Raw genomic sequence first — 16,372 nt, 5'->3', positions numbered from 1 at the left:
TACCACATAGAAGCAACATGGTGTTTGCAAAAGTGGGTCTCTTTTTGGGGCTGCCTTGAAAAACATCCAGAAATTACAGCTGATGCAGAGTGTAGGGGCTGGGATTCTAACAAGTGTCTGTCATGGACAGCATATAACTCCATTATTGTGTTAGTTTTATTAACTACCAGTTTGTTCTCCAGTCAAATTCAAGGGTATTGGATGACATTTAAAGCCCTAAATGGTCCAGGACACCTGAAGGAGCAACTTTACCTATCAGAACCTAGTTATTATTTCAGATCTTCCACAGGAATATAACATTTGTCCAAATTTTTTCTTCTATCTGAACTTCAAAAATATTGTAGTCACAACAATATATTAATATGTAAACATTTAGATATCCTTCACTGTATCTCTTCTCAGAACCAAACTTTATGCAATGCTGGACTCCCAGTGAGTCATTTGGCCCTAAAAAGCAGCCTGTGGCACAGCCCCAAAATGGCTAGGGATGCAGTGCGGGGAAGGGTTACCTCCCCCACTCCAGTATCCACAACTGAAAATGGACCCCCACATGTTGTGGCCAAAATCCAAATTGCAGCTTCATTTTAGGGACATACATCATGTGTGGAATTCCAGTCACAGATCAACAACATCCTTACAACACACAGCTGTAGACATCACACAACAAATGTTAGTTGATTTTCAAAACAGATTGGAGAATAGAAGTTTTGGGACCAAATTTAATTTGCTTCTTGACACTTGACACTTTTTGACAGGTGTTAGGGTGTCAATGGGATTTATTTTAAATTGCTCAGAAAACTTTCCCCCAGGAAAAAGAGAAAGAAAGAAAGAAAGAAAGAAAGAAAGAAAGAAAGAAAGAAAGAAAGAAAGAAAGAAAGAAAGAAAGAAAGAAAGAAAGAAAGAAAGAAAGAAAGAAAGAAAGAAAGAAAGAAAGAAAGAAAGAAAAAGAGGCTCAGGAAAATACGGAAGCCATATCATATGAGAAGCAAAAAGAGGCCTGCATACCTGCAAGACCGCCTCTCCCATTATGTCCCCCACAGGGCCTCACACTCTGCGGATAAGCAGCTTCTGGTGGTCCCCAGCCCAAGGGACATTCGGCTGGGCTCAACTAGGGCCAGGGCCTTTTCTGCCCTGGCCCCAGCCTGGTGGAATGCTATCCCACTGGAGATCTGGGTCTTGCGGGACCTATTACAGTTCCACAGAGCCTGCAAGAGGGAGATATTGCGCCGGGCCTTTGATTAGGGATCCAGCTTCAAGTCCTCCTTTCTGACTGCCTTGTAGGGGTGCCAGGCACCCAGCCCCAACTTATCTGGCCAGCGGGGGGCGCACACCCTCTGTGTGCGCTCCCCTGCGGAGCTGTGCACTCCCATGGATCGGGCCTATTTTGAGCAGCTGCAGAGCACAGGAGTGCTCCTGCGTGCCACAGCTCCCCAAAACGGGCCCGATCTGTGCCAAAACGGCAGTGGATCAGGCCTGCTTTGGGCTGGATCGGACCTGTTTTGGGATGTTGCGGCGCGCAGGAGCATTCCTGCACTCCATAGTGGCTCAAAATGGGCCCAATCAGGGCCAAAACGGGCCCATTTTGAGGCGCTGTGGAGCGCAGATCGCTCCTGCACTCCACAGCGCCTCAAAACGGGCCCAATCCACGGGCAGGAGCATTCCTGCGCTTCACAGCAGCCCCCAACACAAGCCCCTGCGAAGCGTGGGCGTGCTGGGGTGTGTGCGCGCAGTGTGATGATGACATCACTTCCCGGAAGTGACATCGTCACACTTTATGGGATGTGCACCCCCCTCAAGACAGAGGTAAGAGCCAGCCCCCAATCCCCCGCTGGGAGATTGAGGGGGCCTGACAACCCTACTGCCTTGCCATCCTTCTGCAGCTGCCCCAGATTTACACCATAGCAGTGCCCATGGCTTCTAGTGATTTTACAGTAGTCTGATTTGATTAGTGGCTTATTATGTTATCTGAATTATGTAGTTTTAATGTTTTATTGTACCTTTATTGGAATATTGTTGGAAGTCGCCCTGAGCCCGCTTGTGGGAAGGGCAAAGTATAAGTCAAATAAATAAATAAATAGATCACAGGAAATAAAGGCAGCAGCATTATCGTTTTATAGGTGTAGGATTACTCATACATTTTATACTAGAGGCCTGCCAAATTTGACCCTGTAATTATTTGGGCTAGGATCAAAAAGGCCTGGAGTTTGCTAGCCACCTTCTTCCTACAGCCCCCTTAAAAAGGTAGCTCCCAAGGATCAGGGGAGGCGTTCAATTACATCTGATGGGGGGCTGTAGTCATAAGACCAGGTTTGCACATTGTTTATATACATGGACCTCTAGAGTTATTAACCTTATAGCTTTCCATCTTTTTCTCTTTGGGCACTCATTTAATTATCATTATGAATTAAATTGCCCTGCAGTTTAGAATATGATGGCATCTATTATGTCACAACAGGCATGAAGCAAACAAATTTCAAGTAGAATGTGGAAGGCTGGCTAATCTGTAGAATTAAACACAAATTATTTCAGAAAAACTAGGCTCAAGAAGGTTGGTTGCAGTTTCTTTTTGTGTCTGCCACGCTTGTCAGTTTCCGTCTTGGAAGATGCACAGTACCGGGTGAGAAAACATGGCTTTGCATCAGAGAGGACCAGTCCCAAAATATACTGCCACAGAAGAAATATTGTTCTTCATTTCATTGCCACACATAAGGAAATTCTGTTTATCTATACTGGGCTTGTGTCTCTCTTGAAAGAGGACTGGAAATGTCCAGGACTCCAATAAGAAATGTCTTGTAAAACATGGGATTTTCTTGAGCATTCCTATTTCACCTGTAGTGTTACATGTTTTTATTGCTCTGTACATAGATCAAAACATTATACAAAATTATTGAATGCCTCACCTTATATTCAGCTGGTGTATAATGCATATAGCAATGGCATCCAAGTCCACCAAAGACACCAATGCCACCTTTGGCTGCATTTACCCAACAAGGATCTTCAGCAGTAGATACCAGATTACCAGCACTCAAGGTCAGACCCGAGGTGCTGATTGTGAGCGTTCTTTCAATGGACCTGAAGTAGTTGAGGACTCCTAAGCAAACACGCTGGTAAAAAATGAGAGCATTATGGATAACTATATTTTACACTGTCCTTGCCTAAGTAATATTACTTGCCCATATTTATGAGGAGGACTTTGTTTACCTGCAGTTCTCTAATTCTTAAATGACGCAAATAAAGGAGAGACAAGTAGGCTCCTTTCATCATGGTGAGGTCCTTGCTGCTGGCCTCTTCTGTGCCCTCATCTAACCCCAACAGCTGTAAGGCAGTTTTGTAATTATATCTGTTTTCCAAGAAAGAGAAAATGTAATTAAATCACTCTTCCTTAAAGAGGTTTCTAAGCTACACATGAATCAAATCATCTCTTTATATTTGCTTTATAGAACTGAACTGCTTGTTGAACAACCACATGGAAAACTCCACAATAGTTATGCCACTGTACCCAAAACATATGTCCCTGTTCACGTGCACACCCATGCACACATATATTTGCACATATACCAGAGGAAATGTAGTCGCTGCTGCACCTCCAGCACCACCACTAATTCTTTTCCCAAGTTGCTGAAGTAAATGGGACTACATGACACAGCACAAGGATGGGCAATGCAACCCTGAAAAGAATGACCAGGGGGCTCAGCAGTGGCAGGTTCACCCACTGCATATCTACTGAGGTAGGCTAAGTAGCCATCTCTGGATTGAAGGAGGTAAATGAACTGTACCTGGCAACTCTGGTTCACAGTGCAAGTGGAAAGAGAATTCTCAGGGAGGTGAAACCTGACCAAATCCTAGTGCAATAAGTGTCTATCTCAGATAGTACAGAGAACCAGAATGACATACAAAAGATATAGGAATAAGTGGGATTGTACGTTGATCATCAGCTTTTGATTACACAAAGGAATCAGATGGGAGACACCCAGGAATGGGGCCAGGTGTGATTTCCAGCGTAAATGCCCCTGGTGCACCCCAGCACCAGGCAGCTCCTGAAATCTACCTGGGGATGAATACTCTAATTCTTAATATGACCAAATCAGTGCATTCTTAAATCCAGGGACTGAGGCCATAAATAGACAAGACAGATCTTGCTGCAAACTCAGGAAAAGCCCAAGAACCACAGGGGGTTAGCCCTCCCATAACAGCAACAGTGCTTGTAGATTTAAAGAAACAAATGCCCTCTGCAACAGCCATTGTGGGGGTTATCAGGCAACCACAACAATATTGCCAGCTTTCAAGCCTTGGTTTCTGTTAATAAAAGGGGAGAGGGTTCAGGCCTGTTATGGCCTTTGAGAGGGGACTACTGGGCTAGGCCCAGCTGCAATCACTGGCAGGCATGAAAGCCATCACTGCCAGTCACTGTATGAAAGCCATCATAGTGTAGTACTTAGAGTTCCAAACTAAAATCTGCAAGATCTTGGTTTGAATCCCCACTCGGTCATGAATCTCCCACGCACTGGGTAACCCTGGACCAGTTACATGTTCTCAGTCTAATCTACCCCAAATTGTTGTAAGGATAAATGGAGGCAAGAAGAATTATATAAGTGTTTTGGGTCTCCATTGTGGAGAAAGTTGGGGTATAAATGAAGTAAATAAATAATAAATATAGCTGGAGATGGAGGGCATATAAAATGTAGGTTAGTTGATGGGTGGTGAGAGATGGAAGTAGGGAAAGGTGGGGATATGGGGCTGCCAGGATGGAAGAGAAAATAGAAGAGGGTACTATGGAAAGTGAGGTCCCCCCCTACACACACAAGTTCTTCAGGATTTGCCTCTGTACAACGGACCCAGGCATCCAGAACCACACAACTGGGCCTGATGAGCAACCAGTGCCACACAGCAGGGCCATAGTTTTCCAAGGTTGAGGATGCCAGGGGGAGGGAAGGAGGGAAAGCTCAAGATGAGTGGGGGCAGATAAACATAGGTTGACTTAGGAGGAAATGAAATACCCCTGCAAGTCCTTGTAGGACCCCCACTTGTTTTATTATAAAAAGCATCTATAAAATTTGGGTTCAGTGAGGTACCTGGAATTTCTGCTGTACTTGCAGCTAATAAGTGTATCTGTTACACATTTATGTAAGATACTGAAAATTCTGAGCTCTTTTTAAGTGAGAGGGGCTATGAACTCAGAATGGTCAGGTGCAATGACAAAAACTAACAAAGAACTCTTTTTTCATGTACAGAATGAGTGTGGCTGGGAAGATAAAAGTGAAAACAGGACGTTCCCTGACTGAAAAGAAAATAAGTCCTTCTTAGAGATTTATTAAATCTCTTTGGAACAAAAGATCATTAGCAGGCAGACCAGAGAACAACAGAGAGTTTCCTTTACGAATTGCAGTCACTTTGGGAAATTTTCTTTTCCCCTCTACATTCAATTTTTTTTCATTTTCTTCAAGACTCAATTTAGCAAGTATTTGTAGATTACAATAATTTTCAGGAAACCCTTCTGAAGAATTTCTACTTCTATGACCTCTTATGTCTGTTTATTGACACACATAAATGATAAGTGTCTGTGTGTCTGTGTATGCATGTGTGTGTGTGTATGTGTTTATTTAACGTTTATTTACAATTTACTAACAGTACAGTCCTAAATGGTGTGTGTGTGTGTGTGTGTGTGTGTGTGTGTGTGTGTGAGAGAGAGAGAGAGAGAGAGAGAGAGAGAGAGAGAGAGAGAGAGAGAAAGTGTTTAGGAAGCCAACAATCCCCTGTGACGGCATATCTGCCCACTACACCATCATAAACCTGACTTACATTGGTGGTTCTCTTTGGCTCTACTTCCCCACCTATGCTTGGCCACTGTGGCCAGGTGCAGGTGTATCTGCAGTGTAAATCCTTGTGCTGGTGGGGGCAGGGGATGAATTGGTCAGCTCTCTAAGCTGTTTTGGGCTTGGGAATGTCATCTGCAGTAGCATTGGGGGAACACCCCTATTGTGCAGGAAAAGTAGCTTCCCTGCCATGTCTGGAGCTGCCCAAACGGCTTGGAGAGGCGTAGGATGCCAACTAAAGCCATGACCAATATGCTTGTGGCACTGTGGGAGCTGAGCCCCCTCCCTGGCACCCAATCACAGCCCCCATGCTACATAAACTCTAGTCAGGGTACCCATTAATTCTAGTAAGTGTGGGTGTGGTATGAAGCTCTGTCTAACAGCCCTCTGCCAGGGGGACTTAGAGCATGAGGTGGGGGAGAGTGCACAAGATGGCAGGGCATTGTGAAATTTGGGGAGTACTTTGCACTCACACATGGAAAGAGAGCTAAGTCCAGAATGCATTGTGAGCATGCAATTTCAGGTAAGAAGGAGGTGTGGAGCTGGCTGCCCTGGCTTGCTCATTCACATTCTCTCCCCACTTCCCTTGAACACAGGCTGCTGCCTCCCTCCAAACATGGGGCTCTGTGGTTGAGGCTGGCTGGTGGCCAGGAGGGAAGCCCCTGTCCTCAAGGCACCATGGCCTATGCCTGCCAAAGAGGCAGTTCTCCAGGAAGCCACATTCAACAGAGCGGGGATGCCTCATTTCCCTGCAGGATTGCCCTTTCACACATCCTGGAGGATGGTCTCTGGCTCTGTGCTGGTAAGAATGGGGTGGCCCTGAAGAGGCTCCATGTGCCTCTGCACATTTGGTTCTGCTACCAAAACCAGCAGAAATCCAGTGGCACCTTGGAGGCTCCAGCCCAACTTAGCTTTCCTCCCTCCTTTCTCACCCTCAATTCACTACAAACAGTGGGGTGGGACTTGGAGTGTTGTCTGTGCATGTCTGGTTGTGGAGGGGGGCACCATGAAGGACTCTCAAACAGCACTGCTGGCATCTGATAAGACAGGTAAAAGACCACTGCATGAGGGGAGTGTGGTTGATGCAGGGATGTGGGAGTGTATAGAGTGACATTCTGGGGTCTCTGGGGCTCTTCCCTTGCAAGGTCAGACCACTCTCCCTTTTGCTGTTTGTGGAGACAGGGATGGACTTCAAGAATCTTGCTCTGAGGATTGGATGACGGCCCCAAAGCCATCATTCCATTCTGGGGGCAGTCATCCCAGCATCAGGGCATGACTCTCAAGGTCCACCCGCATTTTCCTTGCATTTTTTGGCGCAGTAATGTATTTCAATTGAGCCACTGCAAGTCAACAGGCATTTGTACCTCCTGTCAGGTCCAGTGTATATCTAAACTGTACTGACTCCATTTTCTAATGCTTCTAGTGTTTAAGTGCTTTCTTCCCAGGTGCACCAGTTCCCAGGCAGCATTCCCCCCGGAGGCGACTGTTTTGTCTAACACCGTTCCACCAAGCATTGGCCTTGAAGGAGAGCAGCTTCCCAGGACTGAAAGATGTTGTTTTGAGAACTGTGGGGGGAGGCAAATCCAGATGGGTATTGTTACTCTGTACCTCATGCTTTGCCCTTCATTGGTAACAATGACTATGTACCATCCTGAGTCTCCTATTCAGGACAGTGGACTATAATGGACCTTTTCTGCAGTAAAGTTTCCTTGTTCAATCAATGGACTCCTGTTTGCTTTTGAAAGGGAACCTGTAGGAAGCGCCTTATCTAGCCACAAGCTGACATTTTGTTACCAATCATGCCTGAGTCGGGCCCAGCGGAATCCAAGGTTGTCCCGGACAGGGATCCTTTGTTTGATCCGTATGCGTCCCCCGACAGTCAAACAGTGCAACCCCAAGAATCTCATGTGCCAGCCGGGGCTGGAGCTTCGACGTCTACATCGCCTCTCATCGACCTCAGCAGTGAGGGGACCAGGCCGACGGCTACCGCTCTCCCCTTGATCTCGTTACCCACCCCGTCGGAGTGGGGAGCCAGACCCCGAGAAACGCGAGAGCGCCGGGCCGGAGGTCTTCATCCAAGAATTTCGATGAACGGACGCCGAAGCCTAGAGACTGTCCCTGAGCTGGATAGCAGCCAACCGTGGCTGTTTTGGAACAGGACGGCCGAACAGACGGACGGGAACACATCTCGCCGCGGCGCCCTGAGTTGGGATTATTCGGAACTTGTCCCTTGGAAAGAGCCAACGGAAGTTCCTGAACAAAGTTGGGTGCAAATGCAAAGTCGCACCCATGCTGTAGATTCCGGCATATCGGCAGTGACGGGCCTAGCCAAAGGAATTCTAGCAGCGAGATCACGAGTCGATCAAGGAGACCCTCCGCCTTGGGGACCGTTTTCCCCGGTGAGTACAACCGAGGGAGGTTCCGTGATGGGGCAACCGGGTCCTAGCCGAATGCAACAGTTGGAGGCTAGGCTGATTGATATGGAGGAAAGTTTGGCTCATGCCATTCACCTAATCTCAGCGATGGGGGCAGGGGAGAGAATCTCACCTGAAGAAATGGCGGTACAAATCGCCACCCTCCAAAGTGTCATGTCCTATCCAGTGGAGGACGCCCCGCAGCAGCCGCTACCTTCGGGAGAGGAGGAATACTATCCGGGAGAACCGGGAGAATCGCCCGCGGAACTCCCTAGGATAGACGAAACTCCGCCGGGCGGGGATACTCCAGCTGAGGCACCTGGAGAGACTCCAACGGAAACCCCAAAATCGGACGGGGATCCATCTCCCAAGGAGACTCCAGCGGAGGAGCCTAGAGAGGAGGAAGAAGGGCCAACCCGTCCAACCGAAACGACGGTGATACCCCCTCCCGCTTCTCCAACGACAGTTCGGCCGGATCAGATGGAAGAGCCCCCGGCCCCTTCAGAGGAGGAACGGCCGCTAGAAGTGGTTCCCATCCAACAGACCCCGAGCGCCCCGACGCCACAAGATCAGCCTTTGCGTCCTAGAGACACGACGCTGAGAGGGGTAAGCCCGCACGGCCCACCACCCATCAGGCCTTCGCCGCTGCGGCCCCTTCCGCTTCGACCGCAACTAACTCCTTCGCAGCAACCGATACGTTTGCCACTTGAGCAGCCCGTAATACCACCTCCGAACCAACCGGTGGGGCCTACACCACTACGACCCCACCAACCCGTCCCTCAACGGCCGGTCATTACTCAGCCGCACCGGCCACCTCCACCTCAACCGCTACTGCCAGCACCTCCTGTATTGCCACCAGCCAGACCGAGATTGCAGCCGCCTGCCCGACCACGACTGCAGCCACCAGCCCAGCCGAGAGCACCACCGCCAGCCCAGCCGAGAGCACCACCGCCAGCCCAGCCGAGGCCGTTACCCCCGGCTCAACCGGTGATGCCGCCGCCAGCGCAACCAGCACCGCTACCACAACCGGGTCCCCCCATACCTCAAGTGCCATTGATGCTTCCGACAGACTTCTACCCAGCACCGACTCCGAGGCAAGACCTCCCGATGGGTTGGGTGAAACTAGAAGCTACTTTTGATGGGGATCCCTCCAAACTGGGATTTTTCCTAGTGCAAGTCGTGCAATTCTTCAACCGGTGGGGACACCTCTTCGGCAGCGAGGCCAGTCAAATTGAACATCTCGGATCCCGCTTACAAGGCAAAGCAGCGGACTGGTATGTAGGACTCTATAATATCGGGGCCCCAGAACTCAATACTCTCCAGGGGTTGGTGGATGCTATTCGAGCGCAATATGAAGACCCCTTAGAGGAAACCAGGGCCCAAACAGAATTGCAAGCCATTAAACAGGGCAGCATGTCGGCGAGAGACTATATCACGAAATTCCGACAATTGGCTGCCAAATGCCCTAGGTGTGAGGAGTCCACCAAAATCATTCTATTCAAGCAAGGACTAAACCCGAGACTTTTGGACAGAGCCCTCATGCAGGACAATCCCCCTACGTTGTTAGGCTGGATCCAACTTGCATGCGAAGTTGAGAATCGCATTTTGGAAGTCCGTTTGGTTGAACAACAACAACAAACGGGACAAAGAAGACCCTTGACTTTACAGAAGGGAGGACGGGGAGCTGGGTACGCCACCCGTGGAGCGAGAGATGCTAGATGGCAACAAGGGCTGTGTTTGCAATGCGGACAAGCCGGTCACTTTGCAGCACAATGCCCCTACCGGCCTGTGCAAAGACCTCCGCTTCAACTACGGCGCCCAACCCTTGCTCCATTTCCTACTCTCCAACGCCCGATTCCCGCACCACGAGCGAACAGAGGCCGCGGCGCTTCCCAAAGGCCCGCCTCAGAGAGAGGGCTAGAAGCGGAAGAAGTTATGGAATACGACCCCGCTTCCCCAAACGCAGAAGTCAATCCAGAAAGCCCCCAGTCGGGAAACGAGATGGATCTGTCGTAAAAGGGCCCAAACGACAGATCCGCCCCAAGCCCGTTCCTGCACGGAACCGGCCGCCCGGGTCCATCTTATTCATGCCAGTGACTCTAATCAACCCAGAGAGAAAAATGCACATCCGAGTGCAAGCCCTTATCGACTCGGGCTGTTCGAGAGACATCATCGCCCCAGCTCTAGTCAATGGACTAGTCTTACCAACTCGGGAATTACAAAATCCAGTAATCTTTGAACAAATGGATGGCACCAATATGAACCCTGTTACCACTGAGACCATCCCAGTGATCACAGGCATGGGACAACATTGGGAAAAGAGGTCTTTTGTCATTAGCTCCACTGCCAAATACCCGTTAATTCTAGGCAGCAAGTGGCTATGTGATCACAATCCCTACATAGACTGGGCCCAAGGATGCATCACCTTCAGTCATGCCAACTGCAAAAATCACCGTTGGAACCAAAACTGGGGCAATGATCCAACTCACACTGAAAAGGCCCTTCTTACTCAAGAAGAAATCAACCAAATACCCGAACCGTATTGGCCTTTTCTAAACGCTTTTTCCGAGGAGGAAGCTGATACTCTACCCCCGCACCGACGAACGGACTGTGCGGTGGAAATTTTGCCCGGAGCCTCACTGCCCAAAGGACGACTATATCCCATGAGTCTCCATGAACGAGAAGAGCTCCGGAAATTCATCGACACCAACCTCCAACGAGGGTTCATCCGTCCAGCCAACAGCCCCCACGCCGCTCCGGTTCTCTTTGTGAAAAAAAAGGATGGGGGACTACGACTGTGCACGGACTTTCGAGGACTTAATGCAGTGTCCACCAACAACGCCTATCCTATACCACTCATCCGAGACCTTCTCAACGTCGTGGCCCAAGGTAAGATCTTTACAAAATTAGACTTAAAAGATGCTTACTTCCACGTCTGTATCAAGGCAGGGGATGAGTGGAAAACCGCATTTAATACGCCCCTCGGACAATATGAATACCTAGTTATGCCTTTTGGATTGACGGGAGCCCCGTCTGTATTTATGTCCATGATAAACGAAGTTCTGCACGAATTTCTGTATAAAGGGGTGGTGGTGTACCTTGATGATGTCTTAATTTATTCAGACTCAGAGGAGGAACATATTCAAATGGTACAAAAGGTCCTGGCCACCTTGATGAAAAATAAACTGCCCATCAAGTTGTCCAAATGTGAATTCCATAAAACCGAACTCACTTACCTTGGGTATTGCATCTCCCAAGAGGGTTTAAAAATGGATCCAACCAAAATACAAGCGATTCAAGAATGGCAAACACCCACCACCCGTAAAGAACTACAATCCTTCCTGGGTTTTGCCAACTTCTATAGAGACTTTATAGCAAATTTCGCCCAAATCACGCTCCCCTTAACAGAATTGTTGAAAACAAAAGATAAAGGGGACCAAGCTAAAAAACCCTCCTCCAAACTACCATGGACCTCCGATTGCCAAACTGCCTTCGAATACCTGAAACAACAATTTGTAACGGAACCCATCCTCTCCCACCCCAACGAACAGTCCCCTTTCGTAGTGCAAGTCGACGCCAGCGATACGGCAATAGGGGGAGTTTTACTGCAGAAGGGGGAGGATGGAAAATTGCGGCCTTGTGCATTCTTGTCTAGAAAGTTTTCGGAGGCAGAAAGGAATTGGAATGTGTGGGAGAAGGAGGCTTTTGCAGTAAAAGCAGCCCTTACTAATTGGAGACATTGGCTGGAGGGGGCGCGATACCCCTTCGAGGTCTGGACAGATCATAAAAATCTGGAGGCCCTCAGAAGCCCACGTACACTGAATGCCAAGCAATTGCGATGGGCGGAATTCTTTTCCAAATTCAACTTCACTCTAAATTATCTCCCGGGCAAAACTAACTTTTTGGTGGACGCCCTATCGCGCATGCCCCAACACAAGAGCAAACGGGAGGAGACTGTCGACACGGTCTTCTCGCCTACGCAACTTGGGGGCGTGGTGACTACTCGCAGTCGAGCCAAACAGCCCCTCCCGGCCAACCAGGAGTGGAAAACGAAACTTAAAGCTGAGGTGGAAAAGGAGGGGGATAAGGCTCCGCGAAACAAACTGGTCCAATCCCCACAGGGGGATTGGCTAGTTGGAAGCAAGTTTTATGTCCCGGACAGCCTCAGGCTGGAGGTCTTGCAGCGCTGTCATGATGCTCCCACTGCTGGTCATTATGGGTATCTGAAAACATTGCATCTAATCCAAAGGCAGTTCTGGTGGCCGGGCATGCGCAAAGACATTTCCCAATATGTTAGTTCCTGCCCCATTTGCCTCAGCGCCAAAACCAGGAAAGGAAAACCTCCGGGTCTCCTTCAACCGTTGGAAACGCCCAACAAACCTTGGGAAATAATATCTATGGACTTTATCACTGATCTACCTATTTCAAAAGGACATAATTGCATTTTGGTCGTGGTAGATCTGTTCTCCAAACAAGCTCATTTTATTCCCTGTACTGCTATACCCACCGCTCGAAAACTAGCAGATTTATTTTTAAAACACATCGTAAAATTACATTCTTTTCCGTCCAAGGTGATTTCGGATCGCGGCGGACAGTTCGTTGCCAACTTCTGGCGGGAGCTTTTGAGAATGTTGAATATTGAGCAAGGCATCAGCTCAAGCCACCACCCACAAACCAACGGACAATCCGAAAAAACAAACCAGATACTAGAACAGTTTCTTCGTTGCTACATTAATTTCCAACAAGATAATTGGGTAGACCTTCTCCCTCTGGCCGAATTCTCATATAACAACAGTGTACACGCTTCAACTGGAGAGGCCCCTTTCAAAATTGTCTATGGAGCTCACTTCAATCCCTTCCCGTTGGACGCTCCCCCTCTCCACTCCTCTAATTTGCCAGATGTGTCTTCATGGTGGGGGGAGGCGGCGCAACAATGGACGCTTATTAAGAAACATCTTGAAAAAGCCAAACTGGATTACAAAAAATACGCAGACCGCCATCGTGTGGCCGAATGGGAATTACAACCAGGTGATCATGTGTATATTTCCACAAAGAACCTGAAACTAGCTCAGACAAGCCGCAAACTCGCTTTGAAATTCCTGGGACCTTTCCCTGTGCGCAAAATAATAAATAAAGTGACTGTTGCTGTAACTTTGCCCAAGAACTTACGCCACGTACATGATACGTTCCATGTCAGTCTTCTAAAAAGAGCTCCTACCGATGACAAGTGGCACATCAAAGCTCCACCCATTCCAACTTTAATTGACGACCAAATACACTATGAGGTACAACAAATTTTGGACTCTAAACTCAAACGAAATCAGCTCTTTTACCTCATTAGATGGAAGGACTTTGATTCTGGGTACGATGAGTGGGTGAACTCTGTACATGTTCATGCTCCTAGATTAACCAAAGCTTTTCATACTCGCTACCCATATAAACCAGGGGGGGATCTGTTTTAAGGGGGGCAGAATGTCAGGTCCAGTGTATATCTAAACTGTACTGACTCCATTTTCTAATGCTTCTAGTGTTTAAGTGCTTTCTTCCCAGGTGCACCAGTTCCCAGGCAGCATTCCCCCCGGAGGCGACTGTTTTGTCTAACACCGTTCCACCAAGCATTGGCCTTGAAGGAGAGCAGCTTCCCAGGACTGAAAGATGTTGTTTTGAGAACTGTGGGGGGAGGCAAATCCAGATGGGTATTGTTACTCTGTACCTCATGCTTTGCCCTTCATTGGTAACAATGACTATGTACCATCCTGAGTCTCCTATTCAGGACAGTGGACTATAATGGACCTTTTCTGCAGTAAAGTTTCCTTGTTCAATCAATGGACTCCTGTTTGCTTTTGAAAGGGAACCTGTAGGAAGCGCCTTATCTAGCCACAAGCTGACACCTCCCATCATATCCAATGGGCCTTCAAGCCCAGATCCAATAGGCATTCTCGTCATGCATTTCAGAACCACCGACTCCCACTTGTCTCTAAGGAGCTGTTGCTCCAAGACTTGGGCGGGGGGGTGGGGGGAGTAACCTGAGTGCCTGCAGTTGTGGGTGCAACCCTCGTTGAGTCCTGCTGCCTTTCTAGTTTTACTTTTCTGGGAGAGGTGCATGTTTTTTAGAGTAGCAGTGGAGGCGTGGGGACTTGTTTGCAAGCAAGCAGTGCTTCAGCTGCCAGCCTGGACCTAGTCAGAAATGGGGGTTGGGCAAGAGGGTGGGTGGGCACCCAGTATGCAGCTTCAGTGTAACACCCCCACCCCCGTGGGGCAGGGCTTTTCTTGAGGCAGGCACATCAGGGTGCGGCAAGTCCAATTACAGGGGTCTTTCTGCCCTGTGCACCAGCTCTCTGCAGGACGGAAGAGTAGCATTGGCAGCTGGCAGTGGCAAATGTGGCCCATCCCGCAGAATGGTTACGCTTTTCCCTGCCGCTCATGGCACTGTCAACTGCCCTGCAGCCGCCCTGCAATTGGCAAACTGTGCTAGTGTTGCCAGGACAGCTAGGGAGCATTCTATCCTGGCCACGCCTGGCTGAGCTTGCCATGCCAGAGTTGTGTCCTTGCAAAACTCCTTTGGGAGTGAACGAGTGGTACCAGGGTTCCCCAGGCAACTGCAAAACAGCGGTGTGGGGGGGGGGGGGTGGCGGCGTGAGTTTTAGGATTGCACTGCCCATATGTTAGTTTTCTTAATCTGTGTTTTATGCTGTAAGAAATAATGCTTCATATAATTGTTTTATATAGGATTTTGCCTGAAATGTGCAGATAAATGAGCTTTCCCTTAAGCACTCCAGACTGCGGAGCTCATTCCACAGTAAGTATACAACCCAAGCCACTTCTTACACATACTTATGTGTAAGTCACATACTTATTATTATTAAATGTAACATCTGGGTTACACATATATCCTACTGCATATGCATGTGTGTGTGTGAATAACAAATACACACATTTCTTTAACATGAAAAGTAAACATTAACCCACAGAGAAAGAGACATATTAATTACCTTGGGTCTTTCTTCCGGCTTGACAATTTGGAACAGTTACTACGGTTAGCATTTTTGACATTCTTCTCACTGATTGTCACATTAGGATTATTATCACCATCATCACTTGTTTGCTCCTGCCCAAGTTCAATAACTGGTGATTAGAGTTAGAGACACACACAGCTTTTCATTTTCCAGTGTTATGTGAATATAGATTCACGAGAAAAGTATTTTCCGCAGGATATTTTGTTGTCTACAGCAACTTATGATCCACTAAGGTGAGTGCAGCTCATATATTATGGACTAGATAAACTTATTTTTATTGCTTGCTTAGGATAGCTGTCAGTTTCAGCTTACTCGTCTTCATCCACTCTGCTGCTTCAGACAGGCGTTAGTTCAGAACAGGGATGTTTGGTTCAGAGGTTGGATGTTTAGTTAATGAAACACAGAGCTGCATCTTATTGGCATGCTGATGACATCCTATCCTGAAACTACAGATGATTTCATCCAGTGGTTTCATATATTAAACCATTGACTCTCAGCAGAGCCCCAGCTAGCAAATCTTAAAAAGGATAATTTGCCATCTCCAATAATAACTCCATTAGTCCCTAAAAGAAAGCAACTGGAAAATCCCTGAGGTTCTAACAAGGTATTTTAAAGGGAATGATCAGACATATTGAAAAGTCAGCTGTCTACAATCAATAGCCTGCAGAGAACTGATCTATAGCTGCAGATCATTCACCAGCATCACCAAAGTCATTTCTGTTCCATAACAGAAAACTTCTTTTCAGTCTGCTAAGTTCCTCTCTAAAAATTAGGAATCATAATGTTCTAATCTTTAATTGACAGTGATTTGGACCTAAATTGTGCACAGTGTCTGGTATAGACACTGGGGTTTTTCTGACCCCCTCACACTCCCCCACCCCCATTAGCAGGGAGATTCTCCAATGTAACATGCAAAACAACTGGAGAAGGGGAACTGGAACAATTCAGCAACAGCCACAATGTGCCTGCAGAAGTGCCTTTAATGTGCGCACAAGATGCTTTGGATCTAACATTAGCATGTAATCTAAAATTAATTTCCAGATTTTTCTAATATAAAACTACAATGTTTTTCTTTATCCCTACTGTTACATTTTCAAAGAAAAATTGGCTACTACTTCATCCCAGTGTG

The 16,372-nt window shown here is 47.8% G+C and overlaps 2 protein-coding genes across 2 annotated transcripts in view; both read right to left on the bottom strand.

Annotated features, from left to right (window-relative positions):
* The window catches only part of LOC129337015 (coiled-coil domain-containing protein 162-like), a 114,736-nt gene extending 111,789 nt beyond the window's left edge, over positions 1 to 2,947 (bottom strand). The window contains exon 1 of the mRNA XM_054990502.1: positions 2,901 to 2,947. Within this exon, the coding sequence (XP_054846477.1) occupies positions 2,901 to 2,927 (27 nt within the window). The 5' untranslated portion in view covers positions 2,928 to 2,947. The remainder of the gene's footprint in view (positions 1 to 2,900) is intronic.
* Positions 2,948 to 3,031: 84 nt separating this feature from the next.
* The window catches only part of LOC129324355 (putative uncharacterized protein C6orf183), a 66,599-nt gene continuing 53,258 nt past the window's right edge, over positions 3,032 to 16,372 (bottom strand). The window contains exons 11-13 of the mRNA XM_054971577.1: positions 15,220 to 15,335; positions 3,202 to 3,340; positions 3,032 to 3,091 (exon numbers count right to left, since the gene is read on the bottom strand). Of these exons, the coding sequence (XP_054827552.1) occupies positions 3,032 to 3,091; positions 3,202 to 3,340; positions 15,220 to 15,335 (315 nt within the window). The remainder of the gene's footprint in view (positions 3,092 to 3,201; positions 3,341 to 15,219; positions 15,336 to 16,372) is intronic.

This window comes from Eublepharis macularius, chromosome 1 (genome assembly GCF_028583425.1).
Source record: "Eublepharis macularius isolate TG4126 chromosome 1, MPM_Emac_v1.0, whole genome shotgun sequence".
NCBI classification, from domain to species: domain Eukaryota; kingdom Metazoa; phylum Chordata; class Lepidosauria; order Squamata; family Eublepharidae; genus Eublepharis; species Eublepharis macularius.
This window is presented reverse-complemented; position numbering and strand designations above follow the sequence as displayed.